General features: G+C 40.4%; 3 protein-coding genes across 5 annotated transcripts; 1 reads left to right on the top strand and 2 right to left on the bottom strand.

Annotated features, from left to right (window-relative positions):
- Positions 1-11759: 11759 nt before the first annotated feature.
- mvk (mevalonate kinase) lies at positions 11760-19116 on the bottom strand. Its single transcript, XM_026188418.2, has 10 exons — positions 18725-19116; positions 18329-18470; positions 17684-17828; positions 15907-16062; positions 15372-15475; positions 15182-15227; positions 14951-15041; positions 14424-14543; positions 13633-13786; positions 11760-12723 (listed from the first exon to the last, which is right to left on the bottom strand). Exons 1-10 carry the CDS (start codon positions 18800-18802, stop codon positions 12572-12574), a joined length of 1188 nt encoding a protein of 395 aa, XP_026044203.2. The 5' UTR covers positions 18803-19116; the 3' UTR covers positions 11760-12571.
- Positions 19117-19225: 109 nt separating this feature from the next.
- On the top strand, positions 19226-21365 carry mmab (metabolism of cobalamin associated B). The gene is made up of 9 exons (XM_026187155.2): positions 19226-19432; positions 20023-20081; positions 20173-20266; positions 20357-20414; positions 20512-20584; positions 20662-20759; positions 20841-20905; positions 20983-21042; positions 21129-21365. Exons 1-9 carry the CDS (start codon positions 19320-19322, stop codon positions 21211-21213), a joined length of 705 nt encoding a protein of 234 aa, XP_026042940.1. The 5' UTR covers positions 19226-19319; the 3' UTR covers positions 21214-21365.
- On the bottom strand, positions 21251-25058 carry aldh3b4 (aldehyde dehydrogenase 3 family, member B4). 3 transcript variants are annotated; one of them, XM_080309190.1, is made up of 10 exons: positions 24761-25058; positions 24138-24356; positions 23914-24024; positions 23536-23656; positions 23365-23450; positions 22771-22852; positions 22296-22685; positions 22043-22209; positions 21846-21945; positions 21251-21748 (listed from the first exon to the last, which is right to left on the bottom strand). In XM_080309190.1, the coding sequence occupies exons 2-10, from the start codon at positions 24192-24194 to the stop codon at positions 21549-21551; spliced, it is 1314 nt and encodes a 437-aa protein (XP_080165316.1). In that variant the 5' UTR covers positions 24195-24356; positions 24761-25058; the 3' UTR covers positions 21251-21548. The 3 variants fall into 3 exon arrangements, with proteins under 3 accessions (XP_080165316.1, XP_026042939.2, XP_026042938.2); XM_026187154.2 differs by having other exon boundaries at positions 24138-24333; XM_026187153.2 differs by lacking the exon at positions 24761-25058 and adding an exon at positions 24418-24576 and having other exon boundaries at positions 24138-24333.
- Positions 25059-25295: the final 237 nt, after the last annotated feature.

The following is a 25295-nucleotide window of genomic DNA, read 5'->3' as shown; positions in this document are numbered from 1 at the left end:
CAGAGCCACAGTCTGTGGAATAATTTGCATTTGCTGAATGTCAACTCCACTTGAATGAGAGATCATACCTTATTATGTGATTACAAGCACTGGTCCTCCTTTGGAGAGTTAAGTGCTGTGACCCTGACCACGCTCATCAGTGCTGATGCCCTCATGACTACAGATGAGGTCTAAATACTTCACTGTTCATCCTCAATGGCAGCGATTTCTTTCTTTCTTTCTTTTCTCTCTCTGTTTTTTACTTTCCATTACACATCTAATGAGAAAGACAACAACTACACGAGACTATCTTGTGATAGGATGACATGAACTGCAGTGCCAATGAATACCACACCCATCTTTGAAAATGTTACATGTTTATACACCAGAGAAAAATACTTCAATACAAACACCATAGCATTTTACAATAGATTTGGGCAGGGCCGTAAAGCAGAGGGCCCATTTCTGGGGCCCTTTTTCCCAGTACTCATCGTTTTGACTCCATATGTACATGTGCTCAGTTTTGTGACTATATTACACTCTCCTGTAGACATCTAGCACTCAAAACAATCTACATTTATAGTTTCTTGCATAAAAGCTGGGGGGGAAATTCCACTCAAAATGGGAATCTGCAAATTCCCTAACACGCTAGTAATAATTTTCAAATTATTAAATTATTCAAAAACATCTAAGTAAAGCTAATCATGCTGACTAAAAGAAACATCTTCCACATTGATAACCATCCTTGTTGAGTTAAACTGCTTTATTTGCTGCATCAAAAGTGTCTTGTTTGTTGGTTTCTTATCCTTGAGAAATCCTCCCTTTCACAGCAGTCCCAGATTTGGTTGGCTATGTTAAGAGTTGATTTATTTCGCATTTCTTTAAATTGCTTCCCCCACAATATTATCCTCCTGTAAGTGAATGCAATCATGCAAAATTGCCACTTTTGTGTTTCTAGTGTTCCACAAAGCCTGATGCATATTTATGAATATTGTTGTAGTGCCAGCTATCCCTATAATCTTCTTGGGAAATGCACAAAAATCTATGACCAAATCCTTAAAATGGCTTCTTGACAAAAGTTTCTCTTACTACCAAGGGCCCTAACTGCTGATTAACAAACAATCACCACACAGAGATGGCACACTACTAATGTGAAGCGTATGATAAAGACCCCCTCTTGTCTCCTGATGGCAGTGCAGCAGGACTATCATATCACTGAGGTCATCTCTTGCTGCAAGGCCAAGTCCGATTTAGCATTCGGCATAGTGGCTGAACGAGAGGATAGCTTGTCACTCAAGCCTTATTGATGGAATCCAGAACAAAAAAATTAGATGCAGGGTCAATGAGTGAAGGTCCTGGCTTATCTCTGCTCAGCTTGAAACTGTGTCCAGTGGAACAGAAACTGTCACACAGGGTTAACACAGGCATGGACAGCAATTCTGAGAAATGGAAAATTGTCAAGAAAATTTATGGCTATGCAAGAAACAAAAGCCAAACTGTGACTGATTTATACAACACCAATAAACATGTGAAATGTGGAATGGGAGCCAGAGTGGTTTCACTTCAGAGTTTCACTACTTACTTAAAATAAAAGAAATGTTGATTTAATTTGAAAAAACAAAGTAGCAAACAAAATAAATTATTATTGCAATAATTAACTGAATAATAAAAAGTTCAAATTAAGATGCAACAACAGCTAGTGATATCCGTGGCCAAAATCATGACTGCTTTCTCTTATACGGTAAATCGCAAAGGCCACCATTCCTTTATGTTCTGCTTTCAAGGGGGCAGACTTTCTGGTAATTGTGGTCTCCAGGTTTGTTTCACATATTTTCACTCCAGTCCTTCTAACTGACAATTTTTGCAGAAAGGGTTTTTTGTAAAGCCACCAAATCTGACCTGTGAATCCTCAAATTATATATTTTTAAAAAGGCAGCTAACTCAAGAGAAAAATTGGTGTTTGTTACAATTTAACAAAGAACTAAGTTTGAATTGTATCTTTAGATATTTTGTTACAAGCAGGCTATTTCAAAATATATAATTTGTTTCCATTTCTTTAGTTGAATCAATGAAAACTGCCAAAGATAACACAGTTTGACAGACATAAAATAATATTTTTGCACGTAAAATGAGGTTAACAAAGAGCTTGGCATATTTCGGCTGGACAATAGAAGAAGAAAAAAACTATCTACACCAGGTGAACAGTGTCTAAAAGTCATGTCATTGATGAAGCTGACCCTGCAGTTGATCCATTTACTGTTAGGGAAACAGAGGCTGAAGCATTTCAAACAGGAGAGAGGTGTAACAGTGAGTGTCTGCAGTCGTCTATAAAACACAGTGGAGGCTCTGTCACGTTTGGAGCTGCATTTCAGTCAGCGGTGTTGATCTTGTCATAATTTAAGGAATTATGAATGAAGAAAAGTACAGACAGATTTTGATCCACTATGCAATATAATCTGAAAAGCATCTGATTGGCAGTAGCTTTATTTTTCAACATGACAAAGATCCCAAACACACTGCCAATGCAGTAACAACATACCTGAGAGAAAAACATGGTGAAGAATAGGATAATGAATGTATTGTTTTTCGGTGACTGGTGGACGCTGTGACCTCACAAAAACAATAAAAAGAAGAAGAAGAAGAAGAATGAAGAATTTAAGCATTAATTATAACATAATTTCACACAAAATGTTTAACAGAATGAAATGATTCATAAAATTCTATACAAAAGGTCAAAGATCCAGTCTGGGCAAGCAGCATTTTATTGCAGCAGCACACCGAGGAAGCAATAATTTAAACTACCTTATAAACTGGGCCATTTACCTTCTGATTGAAACCAATATAAAAATCACTGAAACATGAAGTAAATAACATTGATTACCTTGTAAGCAAGTAAACAGTTTGTTCCTGAAGCCAATAAACTGAAAGCAGAAAAAGATCAATTAAAGTGGGGAAGCAAAAGGGTTTGAGCAACTTTGACAATGTCAGAGTTATTACCTCTAAAACAGCAGGTCACGTCTTCCCAATATCCAGAAGTTACCTATCAAATGTTTTAGAACTGTGGAGTCAGCTGATCATGTTATCCAGCTGAAAAACACAGGCTAAGATGGGAAAGTGTCAGAGCACACAGTGAACTAAGCTACTGAGTATGGGGCTACATATCTCCAAACCACAATAGTGCCCATGACGACAACTATCTGCCACATAAAGTGGAAATGATGGGCAAGTTAGCATCAGAACTAAACCACAGAGTAATAGAAGAAGTTGGCTTGGTCTGATGAATCACCTTTTTTTTCTTTATAGCCATGTGTGTATGTGGGTCATTTAGCTCAGGGAGATGGCAGCAGGAGAAACTATGGAAAGAAGGCAAGCTCTTGGCAATGTTTGACTCAGAAACCTTGAGTCCCTGCATTTATATGCATATTATTTTGACATACTGCCTACCTAAACACTGGGTGGAGACCACATCTGAAGGCAGTGTCCTCTTTCAGCAGAATAATGCATCCTGCCAAACTGTTAAAAAAATAAAATAAAAATGTTCAGAAGTTGTTCTGGGGATTTAAAAAAATGTTGATTGGCCTTCAAATTCTCTAAATCCCAAGTCAATCTGCGGCATGTGCTGGAAAAACAAATAACTAAAGGCTCCCATTCAAGAGCACAGCATACCTAAAGACAGAAATCAGGTTTTCATCAAAGCTCAAGTTACAAAATGAAAGTTTTGACTGTATATATATTTTTTAAAAAGTTGCTTGTCTTTTAAAATATGTCACTAATTGGCATCAGGTACTTTTCAATAAACCTTGTGGCAAATTTAATGCCTGAACCTACCAACTACTTATATTTATAGAAATGGGCTGTGAGCACAACACTGGCATATTATCACCTCTCAAGTCGATATAGTGAACTTGTTAGAATTACACATTTACTAGACCCGCAGTCACATTAACATTCATTTTGAGTCCTATTTATGTCCTCCAAGCAATATAAATCCCATATTTACATAATCTTTACATCCTATTTTGTCAATAAACTGTTAGATACTGGAGTTTTGCAGAGTACCAGTGGTGATGTTTTCTATGGGCTCTTTGCAGTTCTTACCGCGTTCACAATATGTTAATATAAAATGTTGATCTGTGTAAAGGCTTTAAACAAGTTCACCCACTGAGATTGAATCGCAATTAGAGTTCTCTTCCAAATTATCCTCATTATAAGATAAGATCAGCTTATACCAACCTTCTGTCCCCTGTTCAGCAGCAGCCAATGAATTTAGGAACGTGCCCTAATTCTTAGAGGGAAAAAGGCAGAAGAAAAAGTCACTATAAAGGCAGAAGTAGCACTGTAGCAGTTGGAGTGTTATAATTAGCATTCAGAGTGAAAGCAGGATTATGTGTCCATTGGCAGGATTTCTAAGTTCTGGCCCAATGGACAGAGAGTAAACTCCACAGGGGACTCCCCAGGGAGCAAGGCATGCTGGGTTTGAGAGGGGTTATTGGACTGTGCTGTCTCTCTGACTGTGAGCCACTGGGGACCAGAGCAGAGGTCCCTGATGGTGCACTGAAGCCTGAGTGTGACACCTGGGCTGTCTGTCACGGCCACAAACACTGACAATGTGACACTTGACAGGATAGAAGTTGAGGCTGCAACAGCTGAAGTCAAGACCCGGCTGACAGTAAGGATGAGAGGCGTGCAGTTCAACTCAATAATTTCCCCGACACACTTAAATCCAACCCTGCTTGTCTCCTTCCTCCGTTCTCTTTCTTCGGTGTTCATGGCCCTTTAAATAAATCAGGGTCCTGAGGAGGCTGAACCCATCAATTAGAGTCGTCTGATGAGACCGGTGTGTATTAATCAACAGTGTGAGGCGTGTGACAGGCTGAGAAGCGACAAGATGAAGGGCTGCACTGCCAGAGAGCTTTAAGAGGAGCACTGACGAACAGGCTCTTAAGATGAATTTCCCAGTGTGCATCGCTAAACTAAACTGATATCCAATTATGTTTCCCACATCGACAAGCTAACCGAGCAGCTGCGAGCAGCAAAGGCTTGCAGTGTCAGAATTGGCCAGGCGCAAGGCAGAGAAACTCAGGACCTTGAAGGAGATGTCACAAGGAGGCTGGAGTCAGTCGCTTGAGTGAGCGATGGTCCACACGCTTGCCTGAAAGCATGACATTGCCGAAGGGGGAAAAACACCATTTTATCATTCAGTGCGATTCGCACCCTCTCTCCCTGTCAAACATGCCATATGTCCCCGTCACAGGTCGTCTTGCTGGCTTATCGAGTGTGACAGGGCTATTCACACACTGCTCCCAATCAGACACCATCTCCTGCAGAAAAAAAATCACCACTATAGCACAGTGACGGGCTGTCAAGCAGAGGGCACCAATGTCCACAGGGCCTTGGCTGAGAGTCTGCCCATCTGGGGGAAGGGGGCAAAGGCCAGAGGTTATGAGCTCAGGCATCCATACATGGTACACCTCACCACAGACTCACACTGTTGGCACTCTTGTCGTAATTCAGTTTGCAACAAGAACAAATTCAGTTTTAATTCAAACTGCATTTATGTATTGAAATAATTTCATGCAGTTTTTTTTAAGAAGTGTGACATTTTTCATCTTGGTTCTAACACTCTCTTTAAGTGCTCTGTGAAATAAATATGACTTGACATTTCACTGGATGACGCAGATCATTGTGACTGTGGAACAGGTTATTTGCCTGACAGGAAACAAAAGTACTATGTAAACCTTACCTGGGACTTTGCACTGGGATGTGGTTCTCAGCCTATTTTCCTAACCACTAGACCTTACAACCCAAAATGTGCGATGCCAGTTTGTGGTCACAAGTGAGTACAACCAAAAGTCACAGAAATCCATTTTTAGGGCACACAATCTGAGCTCTGAAGAGTTGCTTCTTACTTCTTAGAGTCTGCAAATGTTTACTTTGATGCCAAAGAATCTCATTGGTACTTAGCCACTTGGCTCCAAACACAATGACACTGCAGATGCTGAATATATTCACTAAGTGAGCAATCAGTTGCAAAGTGGGCTGAAAATTACACTTATCCCCCCCATGATGATATGCATAGAGAAATAAATCAGAGAGCAAGAGAAGAAGCAGTGGGGCAAGGGGGAGAAGTGGTATCACCTGATCTTAAAAAAGGAGCGGGATGTGGCAACTCAACTCTTCAGAAAAAGCGATAGAACCCTCCTGGCACATTTTTATAAGAAAGATTTCTGTGAAATGATTGCTAATCTATGCAAAAAAGCAATCAGTGACTCATTCATAATGCATGAGCAACGAGATACCAATTTTGCAACGCTTTCGGATTATTAGATGTTATCGTGAATGCAGCAGATGAAATATGAACACTCCTACCTGGCCCATTGTAATTACATGACTGCAGCAGTCCAGAGATACATGGCGAGAGGGAAAATGCGAAGAAAGAAACATACAGAGAGACAGACAAACCATCAGATAGAACATCCATTACCATCTGACTGCAGATAGCTCTAGATGGGAATATTTGTTTCTAACAGCTTTATGTATCCATTTGTGCCATGATTTATCAACCTAAAAGCTGTGGTTTTAAGTACATCTGGCTGACGTTTTAATGGTCCATCAATCACATGGTGTCATGTGATAACATTTTGAGATCATCCGCCTCCCTGAGCCTCTGAGGAAAAAAAACCCCGAATCCAATAAATTGGCTGCAATCCCAGGGAAATGATGAGAACCTATTTCGAATTCAAAGCAAGTTCAAAGTATGAATGTTAGATAAGCTGCTTCTCAAATTAATGCAAATCAAATTTCATTTAGGATGTTTTTGTTCTATATAGACCCTCATGTACTGAATATATTTCTGTGCCAGTATCTAAGCCGCAGTTAAAAGCCTGACAAAAAACCCATTCCTGTTTGGATTATTGGATTCAGATTATTTCATGAATTAATGCAATGAACTCTTAAAGTAGAATGCTTTTCTGGTGCAACAGCCCTACATGCACTCTCATCAAAGAAGTAAAAATAATTAAGCTAATTCAACATATCTTCACTTGGGTGTGACTTTTTTCTTTTAATTCAAGCAACAGAAACAAGCGCAAAGTTACAAACCTTGACCTTACAAGTCTCACAAGCTCACATTCATCTGGCCCCATATGAGCCAGAGTAGCATGTAACACAGCTTCTATTCTTCCTTCTTCTGTTTAAAATTGTAAAAAAAAAGAAAAAGAAAAAAGAAAGAAAGCCAACTCTTTTTTTAAACACGAGTGTTAACGTGTCTGGATAACACCTGGAAGCCTTGTGAAAAGCGCTGACAGATTTCATACTTTTACATTCACGGCAACTTCGACACCAGGGATTTGCTCTTAAAACGGAGCACAGCAAGGATGAAGGGTGGTATAAAAATCAATGAGGCTTTTCAAAGGCAACATGAAAAACCAGCGCCTTAGCCTGCAATTAAACAAGAGCGCTCCTGGCACTGAGGGATGACAGAGTATGTACAGGTGCCCTCGACTTCACAGGATCAATTACAGGATCAATACTACAACATGATACAATTCCATGATGGAAACTGAGACGTGGACTGGAGCTGCTTTGCGTCATGTGCTTCAGATGTTCACAGTAAAACAGCTCAAGCTGGTCTGTAGCTGTGGAGCCATTTCATAGGCATGAAAGAAGCCTTGTTCTAGACCATACAGATCCTCCAGGTGGAAACCTCTTTTGAAATATTACTGTCTGTGTTAAGGCCAGTTTAAAAGGGGATTACAAGTCTGGAGGTTGGGGAATATATGTGTGTCTGTGTGTGTATACACATGATATATACATATATTATATCACCATGTTTTTTAAAAATAGTATTTTGTAACTATGGATTGCAAATGCCCAAAAATGAAATCTGTGGATGAAAACACTGCTATTTGTTTTATTATAAAAACTGTTTTAATGTGATTCATTTGCACAAACACATGTAGGATTTACAGTGACATGCATAGCTTTAGCTTTATATTGACTCTGTTTCAAAACAGGCCTATATGCTAACTTAGTGTTCCTCCTCTCTACAGTTCTTCCATTACAGGCTAAAATCTCAACATAATGCAATATTTACTCCTCAGACGGCCGATTAGTTACACCTTAATAACACCAGGTTGGACCCCCTGTTGCTTTCAGAACTGATAATTAGGCATGAAAGCATCACAGAGTTGCTGCAAATTTAGTGGTTGCCACATCCACCACATCCCAAAGGTGCACTATTGGATTGAGATCTGGTGACTGTAGAGGTCATTTGAGCACAGTGAACTCACTGTCATGTTAAAAAAAAAAGTTTGAGATGATCTGAGCTTTGCGTCATAGTGAGTTATCCTGGTGGAAGCAGTCATCAGAAGATGGGTACACTGTGGTCATTAAGAGAGCAACAACATGCAGGTAGTTTGTGATGTTTAAATGATGCACTACTGATAATAAGGGGACACGGTGTGCCAAGACAACATCCCATGAAATCATGGACACATGCTTTCATGTTGTTTACCCCAAATTCTGACGCTACCATCCAAATGTTGCAGCAAAATTAAGGCTTCCAGACTGTAGTATAATTTAACTTCCTAAGACCCAAACTTTTTCATGCATTTTTAAATTTCTCTTTGCCATTTGGGCTGGATGAATGTAAAAACAAAGAATTACCAGTTTTGTTTCGTTTTGTTTTTTTACCTGATTTTTATTTCTGAGAAAAATAAGATCCACATATGAGGACATTCGTTTTAAATTTTGATAGAACAGTGGCAATATAATGTCCTTGTAAGTGGATATCAAGCTCTTGTAGAGCAAAATTTTGTATTTTCGTCTAGACAACCCAAAATGTGATATCCACATATGTGGACACCAGGTCCAGGAGGTTAAAACTATAAATAATTTACATTTTTAACAGATATTAAAGGTTTCCAGAGTTTTAGTGTCAGTTAAAAATATTGAATTTCAATACCTTAGAGCAGATACTTACTTTAACTTTCCATTCAGTGAAATTTTAGCTGCGATTAACACTGACTACCATTTTTTAGCATGCTAAACTATGATGGTGAATATTGTAAACATTAGAATTAGCATGACCGTGTTAGCATGCTAACATAAAGCACTGGTCTGCAGATGGGGTGTGATTAAAAAGTTTTAGCTGTAGCACCAAAATAAAAACAAAAAACACAAAAAAACCTACCTGATATAAAAATGCATAACATTTTTATAAAATGTTGCACTGCTCCTTCTCCATTTGCGCTGCTTCTTGACCACTTGTGTGTCCAATTTTATTTTGTGATGGAGGACAAATCTGGCGAGTAAGCAAGGTGGTTTGGCCATAAATGCCTGACTGGCACATGATGGCATACAACACAGTTTAGGTCTTTTGTGCTCAATGTTCTCCCTCAGAAGCCTCGGGACATTACAGTAGGACTCAGTGATGACAGTATGGCCCTGGGTGATGAATTCAAGGTGCACAACCCTGTTAAGGTTGAAGAAAATTACAAGCATGCTCCTGACCCGATATACCACCTTCAGGCTAGCAAACTGGACAGTTCCTCTGAAAACCGCTATTTGGTCTCTGGGTCATAGCTGAGAGCCACAAGCTCTCGTCACCACTGATTATCCTTGGCATGAAGCTTGGGTATGAGAAGGATGTTTGCTCTTTGCACAAGTTTGAAGCCCATGATGAAGTCAAAAAGGCACAATGGGATTTCCAGGGAGTGCTCTAAACATAAGAAAGCTAGCAGTGTTACACAAGGAGATAACCTTGAAGGAGAAGGCAACCAAACTACACTTAAATCATGTATGGATTAAAAAAAAAAATTTTAGCCTCACATTTATTTGTTTTTTGTTTGGTTGAGTAGAATAATTTCCATCCTTCAGACCCCTGAAGATAATTTTAATAAACAAACCAAAACTTCCTCCACCACCGAGCGTTCACAGGACAGAAGTATTTGCAAATCCTAAAAAAAATGAGTAACTCTGGTTTGTCTACTCAAGTCACAACCACTGGATGATGATTAAATGCTAAAACTGTCACAAAGCACAAGCAGACCAGACTCAAAGTGAGCACACTCACACTAAGGCATAGCAGACCGATTAACACTGTAGCAACAAAGTGTTTTTAATTATGCACTGGGTTACTTTATCAATAATGAAAAAACTGTCTTAGTTGTTCATCATGCTTTTTGAAAAAGTTAATCATTTAATCAAAGAGTAAGAACTAAAAGCACTTCTTGACATATTGGTGAATGTAAACCTGAATCCTTCGAGATCTTCGACGGCCCTCCCGCACCATGCTGCCTTAATCGGACCCCTGCTGAGAACACCGGCCACCGACCTCGACTTAGTAAAAGGGCAAACACCCCCAGGAGGGTCATGCAGCTCATCGTGACAGAGAGGATCATCATGATGTTGATTCTGCCTCTGTCATTGTGTTCATTTGAATGCTGGGCAGAGGAGGGTTGCGCAGATATTTCCTGCTGTGTGCCAATTCCACATCCTCTTTTAAAGATATGAAGACATATAATTCAATCAGTACAAGACGTTTCCCATAATAACAACCCAATAACAAACTGTGATCCAAAAGCCTATAGATGCAAATGCAGACGTTCGCTGTGGGAAGTCATACACTAGATCCCCATTGGCGAAACCAGTAGACATCAACATGATATCTTGTCAGTCAGGTCTAATTCTGTATTCAAACTTAATGGCTCCTGACAAGCATTTCACCAGTCGACCGGGGACCAGAGGGAATGTGCCACAGTGTGCATGACCACTCAGCAAATTCACATTTAGCATTTTATTCCTCCTGCTTGGACAGAATGAATTATTCATCCCAGATTGTATCACATTGATCCACACAGACAAAACTCCCTAAAACCCCTCAAAATGTTAAATGTTAAATGGTTTGTACATCTCGCTCCTCGCTGCGGGGACAGCGCACGTTTTTTCCACTGTATCTCTCTAATTTTGACATTCTCCCTCTATCCTTGACCCCCTTCCTCACTCCCTCTGTTATCTGAAATCATCTTAGGCCTGCTCCTTAGATTCTATTCATCAGAGCAGAAAGAAGCAGGCGCTGACACTGATATAAAAAAAAATACCATCTGTGCCTCGCAGGGCTAAAAGGAGCGAAAGAGAATGAGACAGAAAAGAAAGAGAGGGGCTTCAAATAAAACTGGCTCCGTTGTCTCGCTCTTTTCCCCCTCCCCTCCTCGTCAATGCCATTTCAATTGAAAAGCGCAGTGGTAATTAAATTCCAGCAGGGGTTAGGGGCAACTGTGCGGCACGCTGACGGGGGGCTGCCCTGACAAAGATGACACAATTCAAGAGGACAGAGGGGGCGCCAGGCAGAAAAAGGAGGGAGGGTGACAAATGCCGTATATTCACGCACGGTGCCAGATTTGTACTACTCAATCTTTGTGACATTTACAAAAAAAAGCAGAAAATGAAATAGATATTCAAACTCAACTGAATCCCCCAATGACCTTTTCCCCAAATCAGTGAAATTCTAAACAGATCCGTCTTCTCCATCTGCGACATTTGCAGAAAACTCTGTAATGCTTTCAAGGGAGCGATTAGGTGGAGAAGAATTTGGGAAAGCTGGTTTTTGTGTGTGTGTGTGTGTGTGTGTGTGTGTGTGTGTGTGTGTGTGTGTGTGTGTGTGTGTGTGTGTGTGTTTGCATGTCAGCACAAACGCGTGACTCAGAAGGACACTCGTCATTGATTCACATTATAGTAGCGCTAATCCAGAGGCTCCAGAGAAAGTCACACACTCCTGCTTTCCCTCTTTCCCCATTCTGTATTAGCAAAACAACACAGCCGGTTAGCCTTTCACTGCAAAAACTAACAGACCATAAAATAGTGACATTTTACCAAAGTGCTGGAGAAATTATAGACGCTCTCAACAAGGAAACAACTGAAATCACATCAAATTCTTTGGTTTTAGCATAATTAGAATACATTTTAGCACACCAAAATTTCAGAGCAATGCAGCAGTGCATGATGGGATTCAGAGGTTTTTAAATGATTTGCATCATTTTTAAATATTTCATGAGAGTGAAATCTGTTGAGTTTGACTTTGTTCTTGTTAAATAATGTCTCATCGTCATCACAACATTGTATTAGAGGAGTATTATTTCAGGATTGGTGATCTTTTAATGTACTAAAATATACTGACCCCTACTGCTTTAAGCATTTGGAAGAAAATATAACTTAATCCTGCCAGTGTTTCACTTCCATGTCAGTCAATTTTATGAGTGCCGTCTTCTGCAACTCTCCTTCCATAAAGAAGCATTTGTGCAACTCTGATGCCACCTACTGGACTTAGATGTCAGTGCACAGGCTCGTAAACCGTGAGTACATTTTCACTGAATAAGAAGTGTTACCCAAAACACAACATAGTTCAATCGTCACAGATTTAAGAGAGATTAGACCGCCCCATCCCGCCCCATCCCACCCCACCCTGCCCAGATTGAAATGCTCCTTGGTCCATTCGGCCTCCTTTATTAGTTCAGTATACCGCAGGTCTTGAGATAATAAAAAGCCCACTATTACATCTGTCCTCCTTCGCAGACACTGCCACGGGTGAGTCTTAGTAGTAATTTAAAATCTCCAGAATTTCCTCCTTAACAGAAATGGCCGAATGCTGCTGGACACCTGGCCCACCAATGCTTGTTTCCCAGCAGTCAAAGCCACAGTCTTTCAACTCCTGCACTGTACTCTGGGCCATCAGGGAGTTGGTTTCTATAAAACAAGCCAGTTATAACAGGTAATATAAGACAAGGTCAAGACAGGGATAAAAGTAAGTCACTTCAGTTAATAAGCTGAGGCAGACTTGTGTGCTCTGTGAGACTGTACCAAACATCTGCTGCTTTTTGCAAAGGAAATGGTCCAAAACAGGGCTTGACATCATCTCAACAGTAAGGATGCAGCTGCATAGTAATACTCACAGTAACCACACAGACTCAGATGAAAATGTAAAGCTTCACATTCAAGAGCAGCTTTAAAACACAAAGATAAAATAACTTAATCCTCGCTTCCTTAACTTAAAGAGCTGCGCTATAAAACCCTCTGAGAGCATGTAGACTAGACAGATATGAAACACTTGGAAATTCCCTCAGTCAGAAACATTTGCTAAGAAAACAAATAAAAAAGCCTTTGGAAATCTATTTGGTGTGGTTAAGACTTGTTAAAATTCGGTATGTTACAGGCTGCAGGCATAAACAAAGGCTGAACTTGCAGGTTCCCTGCTTGTTTGCTTTGTCAAAGAGAGGATGATACAAAGTTTTCTTAGAACCAATTGCACAGTAATACTTGCATACCAAAGACGTTTTCTTGCACAGCCTGCTCATCATTTTCTGCCACTCAAATCGTTAATATGAGAGTGAGGGAGAATTTGAGGGGAAAAAAAACAAAAACAAACTTGCTGTCAGCAGGAGCCTGACAGTTTAGCTCTTCAAACATTCCTCATCAAAATTAATTCATTACAAGACTGAAGACCAATCAGCTGAAGGATGTGGAAAAAATGAATGATTAATTTGAATTATGCAAGTCATCTAAACTGCAAAGGTACTTATAACAGCAGATAAAGTACATTCCTTTAAAATAAATTACTCTTCACATAATCATTTAAAAATGCACAATAAAAAGCACCTGGTCTCAGAAGCGTGATGCCACAGCCTCCTCCCCCTGCACCTGTTAGCTTGCTGTGGAGCCCTTTGGCCAGTGTGACCTGGCAAAGTCTGTCCAGGGCAGGGTGCCCCACCCCCATCACATTCAGATGGTGCTGGTTGATATCAATGAGTTCCTTTAAAGGGTATCACACAGCTGTTGGTTAATTCATACATGCTACAGGGAGAAAATCAGCTGTGTGGTTTAGACATTTTCAAAACAGCACTATGCTACAACAGTTAACAACACTAGCTAATGTGCACTAACTTTTGTCTAACTAGGTTAGACAGCTAGCCTACACTTGCGTAGCTAGCAACTGTATCATGCCGGAGTGTAAATACTATTCGGCTAACCTGCTAATGTGGTCTAACATGGTCTTGACTTTAGCCAGGAAGTTATTTTGGAAAACAAAGTGATAACTTTGCACAACTAGCACCCCTTCTCTGATCACCTCAAAGATCAAAGTCAGCTTTGTCTCAAGTATACAGTATATTTCTTAGGTACTATACATTATACAGTACTGTGCAAAAGTCTCGTGTCGCCCCTCATTCTTAACATTTTGAGAAATAGGTGGAGAGATTTACTGAAATGTGCAAACATTCATGAAAATACAATATTTAAGACCAAAACAAAGTGAATGATTCTAACAAGCTTGAAAGTCAATGCTTGGTATGGTCCTTTAGATGCAGCAGACTTTCAAAAAGAAGTAACACTGACATTTAATGACATGTTTATAACGCAAACTGCTTCACAAAATCAACTAATATTTGTACCTCTAGAATATTGTAATGCTCTCCTGTGATGGGCTCGCAGGTCATCTCTGAGAGGACCTTTTCACAAGTGCAGGAAATGGCATCAACCGAGTCAAGAACAGGTACCATGATGGATGGAAACTACAGGAGGGGAACACAAAACCCAAAGAGATGAACTTTTCCAACATCACTCGTGCAATACAATAACATCTGTACACACATATTTTTTTTAATGGCTGTTTTCTGATGGATAAGCTGCATACAAATACAGATTCTGGGATGGCAGGTTTGACTTGTGCTCTAGCTTGATCACAACACTGTCACAACACCATTCAGGCCGAATTCTCTGTCTCAGACAGAAATCTGCACACCTGCTGGTGTCACCAAGGCAACAGCGCACAGGGGTGCTGGCTAAGAGTTTAATTTTAATATTTTATGAAGGCACTCAACACCACACGCAGGAGTATCTGCCAAGCAAAAGCACCGCCTATTATATTAATTACAGTGTCGGCAAGTAACACACGAGGGAGGAAGAAACCATTTAGTACCTTGTTAATTTTGTCCTTCACCCCGGCAACAAGTACCTTGGTGCTTCGTGGTACTTTGGTGTTAGTGAGGAGGATTCTTAATAACGGCACCCTGGAAGTAAAACAGACAGATCAGAGGGTTCATTCAGACGTATTATTCTGGTGCTTTACTGACGTATTAATTTTGTCCAGACAATGAGTTTGTTAATTGACCCTTTAAACAAAATCTAATTAATAATCCTTCTTTAGTACCTGCTCAGCGGTATTATCTTTCCAGCCAAGAATCTGAGCATGCCGCCTACGTAAACCAAAGATGAATCATTAAAATCACAATAATCAGATAACAATGAACAATGATGGTGCAAAACTCTGATGAGTACATGAAAGAGTGCGGTACAAAAATGAAGGAAGGTGTAACAAGCTACACATTTTAATGCCTCACCCCACGTTCCTACAGCATTGTCCACTCCTGAAGGATTACCGTGGATGATCATCTCCCCTTGGAAAGCCCAACTGTTGATTAGCTCCAGTTCCTCCTGACACCACCTGACACCAGTCATACCAAAATAAAAGGAAGAAGTGTCAAAATCCTAAAACGATTATATACGAGACAGTTTTTTAAAAAAAAAAAGAGGCAGTTGTTATAAAATCTGGAAATTTAGCCAGAAAATGTTAAAAGTACTGGTGTAAAATGCAATATCTTTTGTATTGTGAACTGCAATACAAGTTGTGTTGTGGTGCTGACCAAACCCATCCATTAATTTTTCTTTTTAACAAGTTGAATGTTATAATTTAAGGCCTCACCTTCAACTTCAAACCAAAAGCCTGTGTGACACCATTTCCATTGTGTGATGTGTAATTTAAAATTTTACGCTTGCTGTCCCATTTTTGCAGCCCTGCCGTGACGCCTATACAAAACGGCAGCTGACAGCTACCGCATACAGAGCTCGTGATGGAGATGGAGGCCTGAACATTACCTGGCAGTGTGTTCCCACTCTTTGAGAGGAGGGGGGATGGCTCCACTTGCGCAAAGCAGAGCTGCAGCTAAACACACAGAGTAGGCGGCACTTGACCCGAGTCCTGCTCCAGTAGGCAGCTCTGACCACACAGTCAGCGTCAAACTGGGCAGCTCACTGAGAAAACAAATACAGAAACTGCTTTTATAGAATTTAAATTGTGTATATGTATGACTTTTGACTGCATATGCACTGAAACGGTAAAAAAATAGTTGCAGATAATAGAAATTTGCAACTGTATCCCCAAAATTAGAATGAACACAACCTGTGAGCATCACTGTAGATTTAAAAATCCTACTGATTACTTCTCATTTACAATCAGCTATCAGTCATTTTTAATATATAGAGAATACTTCATTAAGTAAAGTACATAATATGGGATATTGCCTTCTGTACAGTCATGTGACTCTTACAGCACACATGTACACTACTACATTCAACAGAAACTTGACACTTCTGTCAATGCCTGTCAGGGACGCTGCTTTTGGGCAGAGGTGAATACTGTAAACTAAATGTCCAGCTCTTCTTTCTCTTTAGAGGAAAATGCATACAGGCACTAGGGCACAGACTGGCTCAGTGCCAGACGCTCATTAGCGGGGATCCTGTCACAACCCATCACCTCTCTCAGACATGCCACCGCCTTGTCAACGCCGATTAAACCTCCCAACAATCTGCAGCTTAATGCTCCTCAGCATCTTTTCTGTTAACAGCTGCCGAAGCAGTTAATACTAACATCCAACCAATACCTTTAACATCTTCATTTTAAAGAAGAGAAACTTTTCCCTGAACCTAATCTACTTCACTGGTAACTTAGATGTTTGGAAATTGAACTTAAAACTACATTTATTGCAAGTGGGCACAAAACCAAAACTAATACAATCTACTGTAATGTGTATATCATTTTAATAGGGACATCTAAATATAAACAGAGTTATCACTGAGCAAACAATAAAATCTGAAATGCAAGAAACCCCACTATTATACGCCACAGAATACAATGGTACACACAATAAATAGCCCTCCCTGACGCACTCTCATGCACACACTCACAAACACACACACACGCACGCACGCACACACACAGAAAGACTGTAGAGTTTAAACAAGACAGAGTCATTTTGTCATTTGTCATTATTTGTCTGCACACTGTCTGAATCACCAGTAGGTGGGGAAAGTAATAGCTGCAGCCATTTTCAGTTGCACCACCTCTGGGCAATGAGTTTACAGCTGCAGTCTTTCATCATTTTTACTGGACTTCTCTTTTGAGTGTTTACTTTTGAGAGTTTGCCTTTAACACTTGTGTAACCTGTGAGTTAATATAGAAATGAAGCGTCATCTTTTTTCAGATGTTATAACAGAAATATAACATAATTACTATCCTGTACTTACTAAACATCAAAGACTTTGACTGCTTTAGACAAATGACCTTTAACCCCCACTACTCCTAGAAAAGTACACAAGAGTCATGATAACAGATTTCCTGTTACTCAGCACAAAATGTTCCTTCTAAAATAATGTTAAATTTTACACTGTAACGCTCTGTCTCAGAATGAAGTACCGATATTTTTTTAAAGAGTTCAGTGAGTGATTGACTACAGGTTTTTAAAAAGGCACGAGTTATTACTTTCCTATGTGCATAGAGAGAACATTTTCATATATACACCTGCAATTTGTTGATGCCTTTGTGACAAAAATGGCTACAGATGTGCAAATGATGAGAAGAAGTCCTCTCTCTCACCCTGATCCAAACAGCGACAGGTAGAGGTAAAGGAAGGATAAGTTGGCCATGCTGCAAGTATCCAAGCTTCCATTGCTTACGCCAATAAATTCCCGCAGTCTCCTCACAAGTTCAGCATCCAGGCATTGCACCTCATCCCTCTTACCTAATAACATCAATTAAAAGGTATATCACACCAATGCACTTTGATCTGTAACTGTACAAAACCAAAGCATATAGTTTAATCTAGCAAATTACTTAAAAACCTGTTAATTAAGACTGTCATTAGTTGGCACATCCAAAGGCTGACATTATAAAAAGACAGTAAATGGAAATTTACAGCTGCAAAAAAACTCAATAAATATTTCTCACCCAGAAGCTCGTAAATTTAATCACTTTGGATGATGGTGAGTTTATAGTACTGTCAATGATTCTCAAATAATTATGGGAAATACAGTAAATGAGTTGCACTTTTTTCCTACTTTTTCCACACTAAACACCTTTGTCTCCCATTTAGACACAGACTGGTGTTACAGTGGATATACTGCTGTACCACCAACATTAGGCCAAAATTGGTATCAGTACTAAAATTTCACTGTAGGATGCTTGAACTGCGCGCAATATCATAAAAACAGAATTTGCAGGAGCACCTCTGATGCACCTTACCATAAGTAACAAGCTGCTTCAGTTGTGAAAGGTCCCAGCTGAGGAATGTGTCGATATTGGGCAGGTTGATGCAAACCTTGCCAAAAGTATCGGCTTTCAATCGCAAATATGTCCTCAAGTTTAAGCTCACAGCAAGAGCCACCTGCCATGAAGCAACATTAGAACAAGCAAAATGTTAAAGAGATAAATAAATAAAATCTCCTCTTTTTTTATTTTTGGTTATTAACCTTTTCATCAAAGACATGCTGTAGCTTTATGATAACGGGGTAAATATTAAAATATAAAATGACACTTTTGCAATTGGACCGGTTGTTTGATAAATCTTAATTAGTCATATTTTTGCTAAGATGCTGACTGGTGCATTAAATGTCATTATGGTATCACTTCAGAGCTTACCTTTCCGTGAACGACTGCATGCTCTCCGTGTAGGATCGCCTTTCCAGGAGCTGACACGTAAAGGTCCGTCACTTGCATTTCTGTAAAAGCTTCCAGAATAGAGCACAAAATATGCCCAAATCTACGTAACTCAATTGCTTCAGTTCAACTTTTCACTGACAGCATTAATAAAAGCTAGCTTAGCTAATGTTAATCCGCTGAACAGGCAAGAAGCCGTAGACAGCTTAGTTCCACAGCACCGTCCTTTACGCGAACATTAATGACTGTTAATAACTTTACAAATTAATTTGGTGATTTAAAAAAATCATGGAGCAACACTACATTCTCTTCACGAGTATCTGAGAGTGTTAAACCGTGACCTGACACACGGGACGAGGGACGAGCGAGGATTTCCTGTGTCCAATCAACTCCCCTTCAGCTGGTCGAGCATATTTTCGTCTGGCCAATCAGCATTCAGAACTCTGCCACCACCGGGTGAGTTGGCCAATCATGCGATGAAATGGAAACGCCTATGAACTACGGACACCACGGATGGACAAAAAGGGCAATTCTGTCGTTTACCCTTGCTGCTGTCGATACTGTGTTGTAGCTAAAAATGACATCGTTTGTTTTCAGACATTCTCTCCTTCGCGGCGTTCCAGGGACATGCAGGTTCATTAGCGAGTATCGGGCAAAGAGACCGTTGTTTACCCTGTTTTCAGTCAGAAGGTAGCTATACTGTACAGTCCTGTGTCAGCGTTTGTGTGCACAGTGTTGTGCTTCTGTTCGTGTTGTTCGTGTAACTGTCTGTGTAACTAGCAACTGCTGGTTGGCATCTGCCATACAGATCGTTCCTAAAAATACAACAGAATTAAACTCAATGGTCACTTTGTTAGGTACTGTATTGTTGTTGACAATGACATCCCTTTATGACCAAAGTGTACCAATCCTCTTCCAGCAGGATAAGTTGATGTGCCATACCACTCAAATAATCTCAAACTAGTTTGTTGAACATAACAATGAGTTCACTGTACTTAAATGCACTCTGCAGTCACCAGATTTCAATCCAGTAGAGCACCTTTAAGATGTGGTTGTGGTGGCAGCTGACAAATCTGCATCATTGTGTGATGTTAATATAGATCAAAATCTCTGAGGAGTGTTTCCAGCACCTTGTTGTATCTATGCCACATAGAATTAAGGTTCTGAAGACAGGAGAGGGGACCAAACCGATTAAAGCAAGATGTACCTAATATAGTGTTTGGTGAATATATAAAAATACTTAAACACCTTTCCTTTAATATCCTTCTTTTTCAAAACAGTTATGCCACTGGTGAGGACAACAGGGTGCCCAAAATATACACCAAAACAGGAGACAAAGGTTATTTATCATTGTAACTCAGACAACACTACCGCACTGTACTTTTGGAATAAGCAATATTTTAAAAAACTTTGTCTTGATTCCTTCTTAGGTTTCTCAAGCACATTTACAGGAGAAAGAAGGCCAAAAGAAGATCACATTTTTGAAGCCTTGGGGAATACAGACGAGCTGTCATCAGCTATAGGGTAACATTTCTACAATTCAAATATGGCATGTCATTTCAGCATTTTTTTTATGACATGCCTTGTCTAAAGTTACATTCTTAACTTTTACAGGCTGGCAAGAGAGTTTTGCCTTGATAAACGTCATACATTCACTCATCAATTGGACAAGGTTTGATTTTGTCATACTGCATTTCTTAACTTCTTTCAGTTCCTACACCATAAATTCAGAGAGAAGGTTTGTCATCATTTGGCTTTTGTCACCACAGATCCAGTGCGTTTTACAAGATGTGGGCTCCAACATTGCTACCCCTCGATCATCTGCAAGAGAAAGCCATATAAGTATGATAGCTTTGGCTAATCAAGTCTGTTTTTATTTATTGTGTCACATGTGATCACACTATTCTGTTTTTTGCAAGAGAGAACAAAATTTATTGCACAGCCAATTGTGGACTTGGAGACCTGGATTGATCAGTTTACAGAAGAACTCCCTCCTTTAACCAGCTTCATTTTACCAGTAAGCTGCGCACGTTTTTAACAAATGTTTGCGTGTCCCTGTTGCACTAATATATACTGTTTCCCCCCCCCCCCCCCACAGTCTGGTGGGAAGAGCAGCGCAGCTTTGCACTTAGCTCGGACAGTCTGTCGGCGAGCAGAGCGCAGGTTAGTTTTAGTATGATCTATGTAAGGTCGTCCTGAATGACAAAGTAATCTGTAGTTGTTTGTTCCCCTCCCCATAGCGTTGCTCCAATTGTGCGATCAGGTGAGGCAGATCCAGATGTTGCCAAGTTCTTGAACAGGTCAGTGTTGTACCTTTTTTTTAATTAAAAAAATAAATAAATATTTCTACTACGTAGCTGACAAATATCCTTTCCCTCCCACTCAGGTTAAGTGACTACCTGTTCACAGTCGCCAGATATGCATCTATGAAAGAGGGCAGTGAAGAGAAAATCTACAAGAGGCCAGAATGACCAGTCTCACGTGAAGATTAAAATAAAAAGCATTACCTTTTGAGATGCATATACTTTATTCAAACTATAAATACAATACATATATTTTTATTTTAATGCATTTTCCCCACATGTAAAAATCACAGGTCACAATAAACAGTGTACATCCAAAATATTTGTGTCCTATAAGTTTCAAACATACATTTAGACAAGTTAATATACAGTTAACAATTTTGTCCATAGAAATCCATTCTTGTTGATTCTATAATAATGCGCTTCTGTCTTCCATGGCCTGCTCATAACAAAAGTGGCAGTTTGTTTAATTCCAGCATGGCTGTCATTACCCTCCCACACAGTCACATAATCTGGCACCAGCCCTGGCTTTTCTGGGAAAGGCTGCTGGCCCATGTCATTAGAGACAGATTGCGGTCCTCGAAGGGTGGATAGCGCAGGTAGGTCACACATTCAAACCGTGCGCTTCGTAGCAGACAGGATTTCTTGTGAGAAAATGTATCAAAGCTGTAGCGGCCATGGAAAGAACCCATTCCACTGGCACCTTCAAAGAGGGAGGGGAGGGGGGGTTAGTTGGTCAGACTGGCAGATCACTTACAGACTGTCCCACCATCCATACTACTACTGCAGCTTAGACTTACCTACTCCACCAAAAGGTAGAGCCACCATCACACTCTGCAGGATGCAATCATTAGAGCAGAAGCTTCCACTGCAGGTCTCACTCATGAGTCTTGAAATTACCTGCAGTGTCAGAAAAGCCACCACATGATCAGAATAAATCCTACAATGAATTCTGGCTTCAGTTTCCCCCCCTGTTCAATTTGCCTCGTAGACCTACCTTGCCGTTGGTGGAATATGCATACACACAGAGGGGCTTTTCTTGCTTATTGATAAAACTAATAGCCTCATCCACATTGTTTACAGTCAAAATAGGAAGAACTGGACCAAAGATCTCCTTTTGCATGACGGGGTCTGATTCAGCCACATCTGTCAAAACTGTTGGGGCTTCAGATTTAAAAAAAATAAAATTACAGCCATGTTAAAGCAATCTATTAAGTGCAATATGTGTCAAGGAATTCAGCTTTTCATACCAATATATTTCTCTGCTTCGATCACATGCCCACCCACAGCCACCTTGCCAGATCTCCATAAGATCCCTCTAGTACGGTTAAAGATCTCTAGATTGACTATCCGGCCAAAGCTACGTGACTCTTGGGGATTAGAGCCATAAAACTCCATCAGGCAGCACTTGAGGGCCTGCACCAGCCGAGCTTTGACATCTGTGTGGCATAAAATGTAGTCAGGAGCCACCAAACTCTGTCCAGCATTATGAAAACGTGCCCAAGCAATGCGCTGCACAGTGGTGAAAATGTCACAGTGCTGGTCCACGTAACATGGGTTCTTCCCTCCCAGAATCAAGGTGACGGGTGTGAGTGTGCGGGCGGCAGCCAGAGCAATTTTGCTTCCGTCCTCTTTGTTTCCTGCAGAGTGACAGCCAAGCTTAAACAGTGAACAATTCAAAGAACACTTTTTTTTTTTAATTAAAGGATGACTAATAAAAATTACCTGTAAAGAAAACATGATCAAATTTGAGCTCAATCACTTCAGGCAAGTCACTCAAGCCTGCAAGAATCGCATGGAAGCATTCCTTGAGGAAAACAAGAGTTTTGTATGAGAATTCCTTTTGTTCCCCCTCTTCAAACAAGCATCTCTTATAATTCAACTAAACTAAAAGCACACAAAAAATAAAAAAGCAATATCACTGGTGAGTCAGATATTCAGTCATGGATGACAAAGTGCTCAATTCTGAAATGCCAGATTTAAGTATCTCAAAGTGTAATCTCACCAAATGAAAGCTCATTTGATTACAGGTCAATAAAAGGGTACCTGCTCAAACAGATTCTTACAAAGGAGTCAAATTATTCTGGAAGCTAAAACTATGAAGTGTTTCACTCTCACTGTAGCAACCAAAGTCAGTTATTCTTATGTTAAAGAGAGTGAAGTAAAAATTCATAGTGTGCAGTCTAATCAGCTTCAGAACAAAAAAAAAAAAAAAAAAAAAAAAAAGGGGGGGGGGGGGAGTATTGCCTTTGATATTTTAAGAAAAATACTGCAAGTTCTTGCAGGGAAAAATCAGTTCCTTTATGCTAGCTTACTCACATTATCCAAGTAGGAGGGAATTAGACGATGGAGAAGCTCTGTTGTGTGCACAGTAGACTCGGAGGGGCTGATGATTGCACAGTTTCCTACACAAATGGAAAATAAAACATCAGTTGCTGTCAGTTAGCCTGAGTACAGGAGAACTAAATGATGAAATAATACTGGCTGCACCTGCTGCAATGGCCCCGACCAGTGGCACAAGGCACATTTGTACAGGACTACACCAGGTCCCAATGATAAGCACCACTCCCAGCGGTTCACTGATCACCAGACAGTCGTCCAGCGTGGTGGACTACACAGACCGAACAAATTACATTACAAGTGAAACAGCACAAGTAAAAAGCTGGTAAGGTTCATCATGACACAAAGAGAAAATACACATGAGCTCATTTTATTCCTTTAGAAAGGGGCAATGCAACTTCTGTTTTAATCTGCTTTGCAGGGCTCAGCACAATACATTTCTTTGTAGCAGTACGTGGAATGTTCTCTCGAAAAAGGTCATGATTAATCCCAGTCACATTATCAAGATGATTTAAACAACAGTCTTACCAGGTTCCTTTCCACTTTCTGTGGCTGCATCCACTTCTTTAAGTTGTTAATAGCATATACAGCCTCATTCTTGACCAGGATCAGTTCAGACACAACCGTTTCAAACCGAGGCTGGTTAAAAACAGAGTAAACGAATATGAAGTCAAAGAAAAAACATTTGACTCTACCATCAGTTCTCACTATTAAAAACAACAACCCTGCAGGGAGACCGCTTCAGCCCTGACCTTATGGAGGTCCCTTCCAAGTGCATCCACAAAGTCACACTCGTGTTCCTCCAGCATCTGCACCACAGCCTCCAGCTGAGCCAGTCTGAAGTTCTCCTTCAGGGTACGTCCAGCTTGAAAGGCGACTCTAGCCCTCCTCAGGAGATCCACGCTTTCCAGAGGATACGTCTTCAGACAGGGGTCCCCGAGCCTGGTCCTGTAACAGTACGCTAGTTTTAACTTCACAAGGCGAACACACCTACACACACACACACACACACACACACACACACACACACACCTTCTGCATGTTAGCCGCCCATGTCTCTGACAAGCAGAGCACGCCTTTACTTTTCGACTCATGTCTGTGTCAGTCAATAAATCTCTACCGCTGGCCTTTCCGAATGAACCAGTGTGAAATTAAGCTTGTGCACCCGCTCAGCAAGAGCCTCCCACCGGCATATATTGAAAATCCGAATAACTGCAGTGCAGACAGTCAGGTGATGCACATAAAACTAACAAAGCTGGACGCTTAAGCTGAGCCACCCAGAACAGCTGTATCTAATCTAAGGTCATTTGCAATAATAAGTCTCAATTTCTCGCAAGTAAGCCAAAACAAAGGTCTTTTCACTTTTTTTTTTTACCTGCGCAGCGCCTTAAACCATCGTGCTGGAGTCGGACTCGGAGGACGGCTCATGGTTATTGAGAAGCTTCAATCTCAAGCAGCAGCCGGAGTAAAAACGACCAGCAGATTTCCCAGCAGCGCCGTCCACCTCTCACTAAGGGTCACACGGTGCAATCAGAGAGCACAACGGAGAGTTTGCTTCAGACGCGCGTATTTACACGATAATCCCCCATCCACGGTATTCAAGGGAACCAGAAAATGTACCAATCCCACAGCCTGATGTTAATGTCTCATGCATGCTGTGAATTACCAGCCTTTTACAGAGGCCTGTGTCTCCACTCTTGTTTGCTTTTTCTAAACAGGATCTACAGGTGTTTGTAATCAACTAATTAACGAATGAAAAAAAACCCACAAATTGTGATCAAATGATTTATATCACACTCGTGTACACGATTTAACATTACATGAGGAGGTATCTTACAAATGGACAAATCTTACATGGGATATTTTTTTAAATCAATAATGCGCCTTACTATAGTGCAGCGAGATTCATA

This window comes from Astatotilapia calliptera, chromosome 12 (genome assembly GCF_964374335.1).
Source record: "Astatotilapia calliptera chromosome 12, fAstCal68.1, whole genome shotgun sequence".
In the NCBI taxonomy this organism is placed as follows: Eukaryota; Metazoa; Chordata; class Actinopteri; order Cichliformes; family Cichlidae; genus Astatotilapia; species Astatotilapia calliptera.
The sequence above is the reverse complement of the archived record's forward strand: the minus strand, read 5'-3'. Positions and strand labels throughout refer to the sequence as shown.

Bases quoted from the DNA above. Each gene is read 5' to 3' on its own strand.
- mvk (XM_026188418.2), bottom strand. From the start codon at position 18,802: ATGCAAGTGACGGACCTTTACGTGTCAGCTCCTGGAAAGGCGATCCTA. The intron at 18,471-18,724 runs GTAAGCTCTGAA...GCTTCATGGCAG, and splicing joins ATGCAGTCGTTCACGGAAAG to GTGGCTCTTGCTGTGAGCTT. The intron at 17,829-18,328 runs GTAAGGTGCATC...TGATGTTATTAG, and splicing joins GAAGCAGCTTGTTACTTATG to GTAAGAGGGATGAGGTGCAA.
- mmab (XM_026187155.2), top strand. From the start codon at position 19,320: ATGACATCGTTTGTTTTCAGACATTCTCTCCTTCGCGGCGTTCCAGGG. The intron at 19,433-20,022 runs GTAGCTATACTG...TTTTCAAAACAG, and splicing joins ACCCTGTTTTCAGTCAGAAG to TTATGCCACTGGTGAGGACA. The intron at 20,585-20,661 runs GTATGATAGCTT...GTTTTTTGCAAG, and splicing joins TGCAAGAGAAAGCCATATAA to AGAGAACAAAATTTATTGCA.
- aldh3b4 (XM_026187153.2), bottom strand. From the start codon at position 24,479: ATGAGTCGAAAAGTAAAGGCGTGCTCTGCTTGTCAGAGACATGGGCGG. The intron at 24,334-24,417 runs GTGTGTGTGTGT...GTACTGTTACAG, and splicing joins GGGCGGCTAACATGCAGAAG to GACCAGGCTCGGGGACCCCT. The intron at 23,657-23,913 runs GTAAGACTGTTG...CGGTCTGTGTAG, and splicing joins AGAAAGTGGAAAGGAACCTG to TCCACCACGCTGGACGACTG.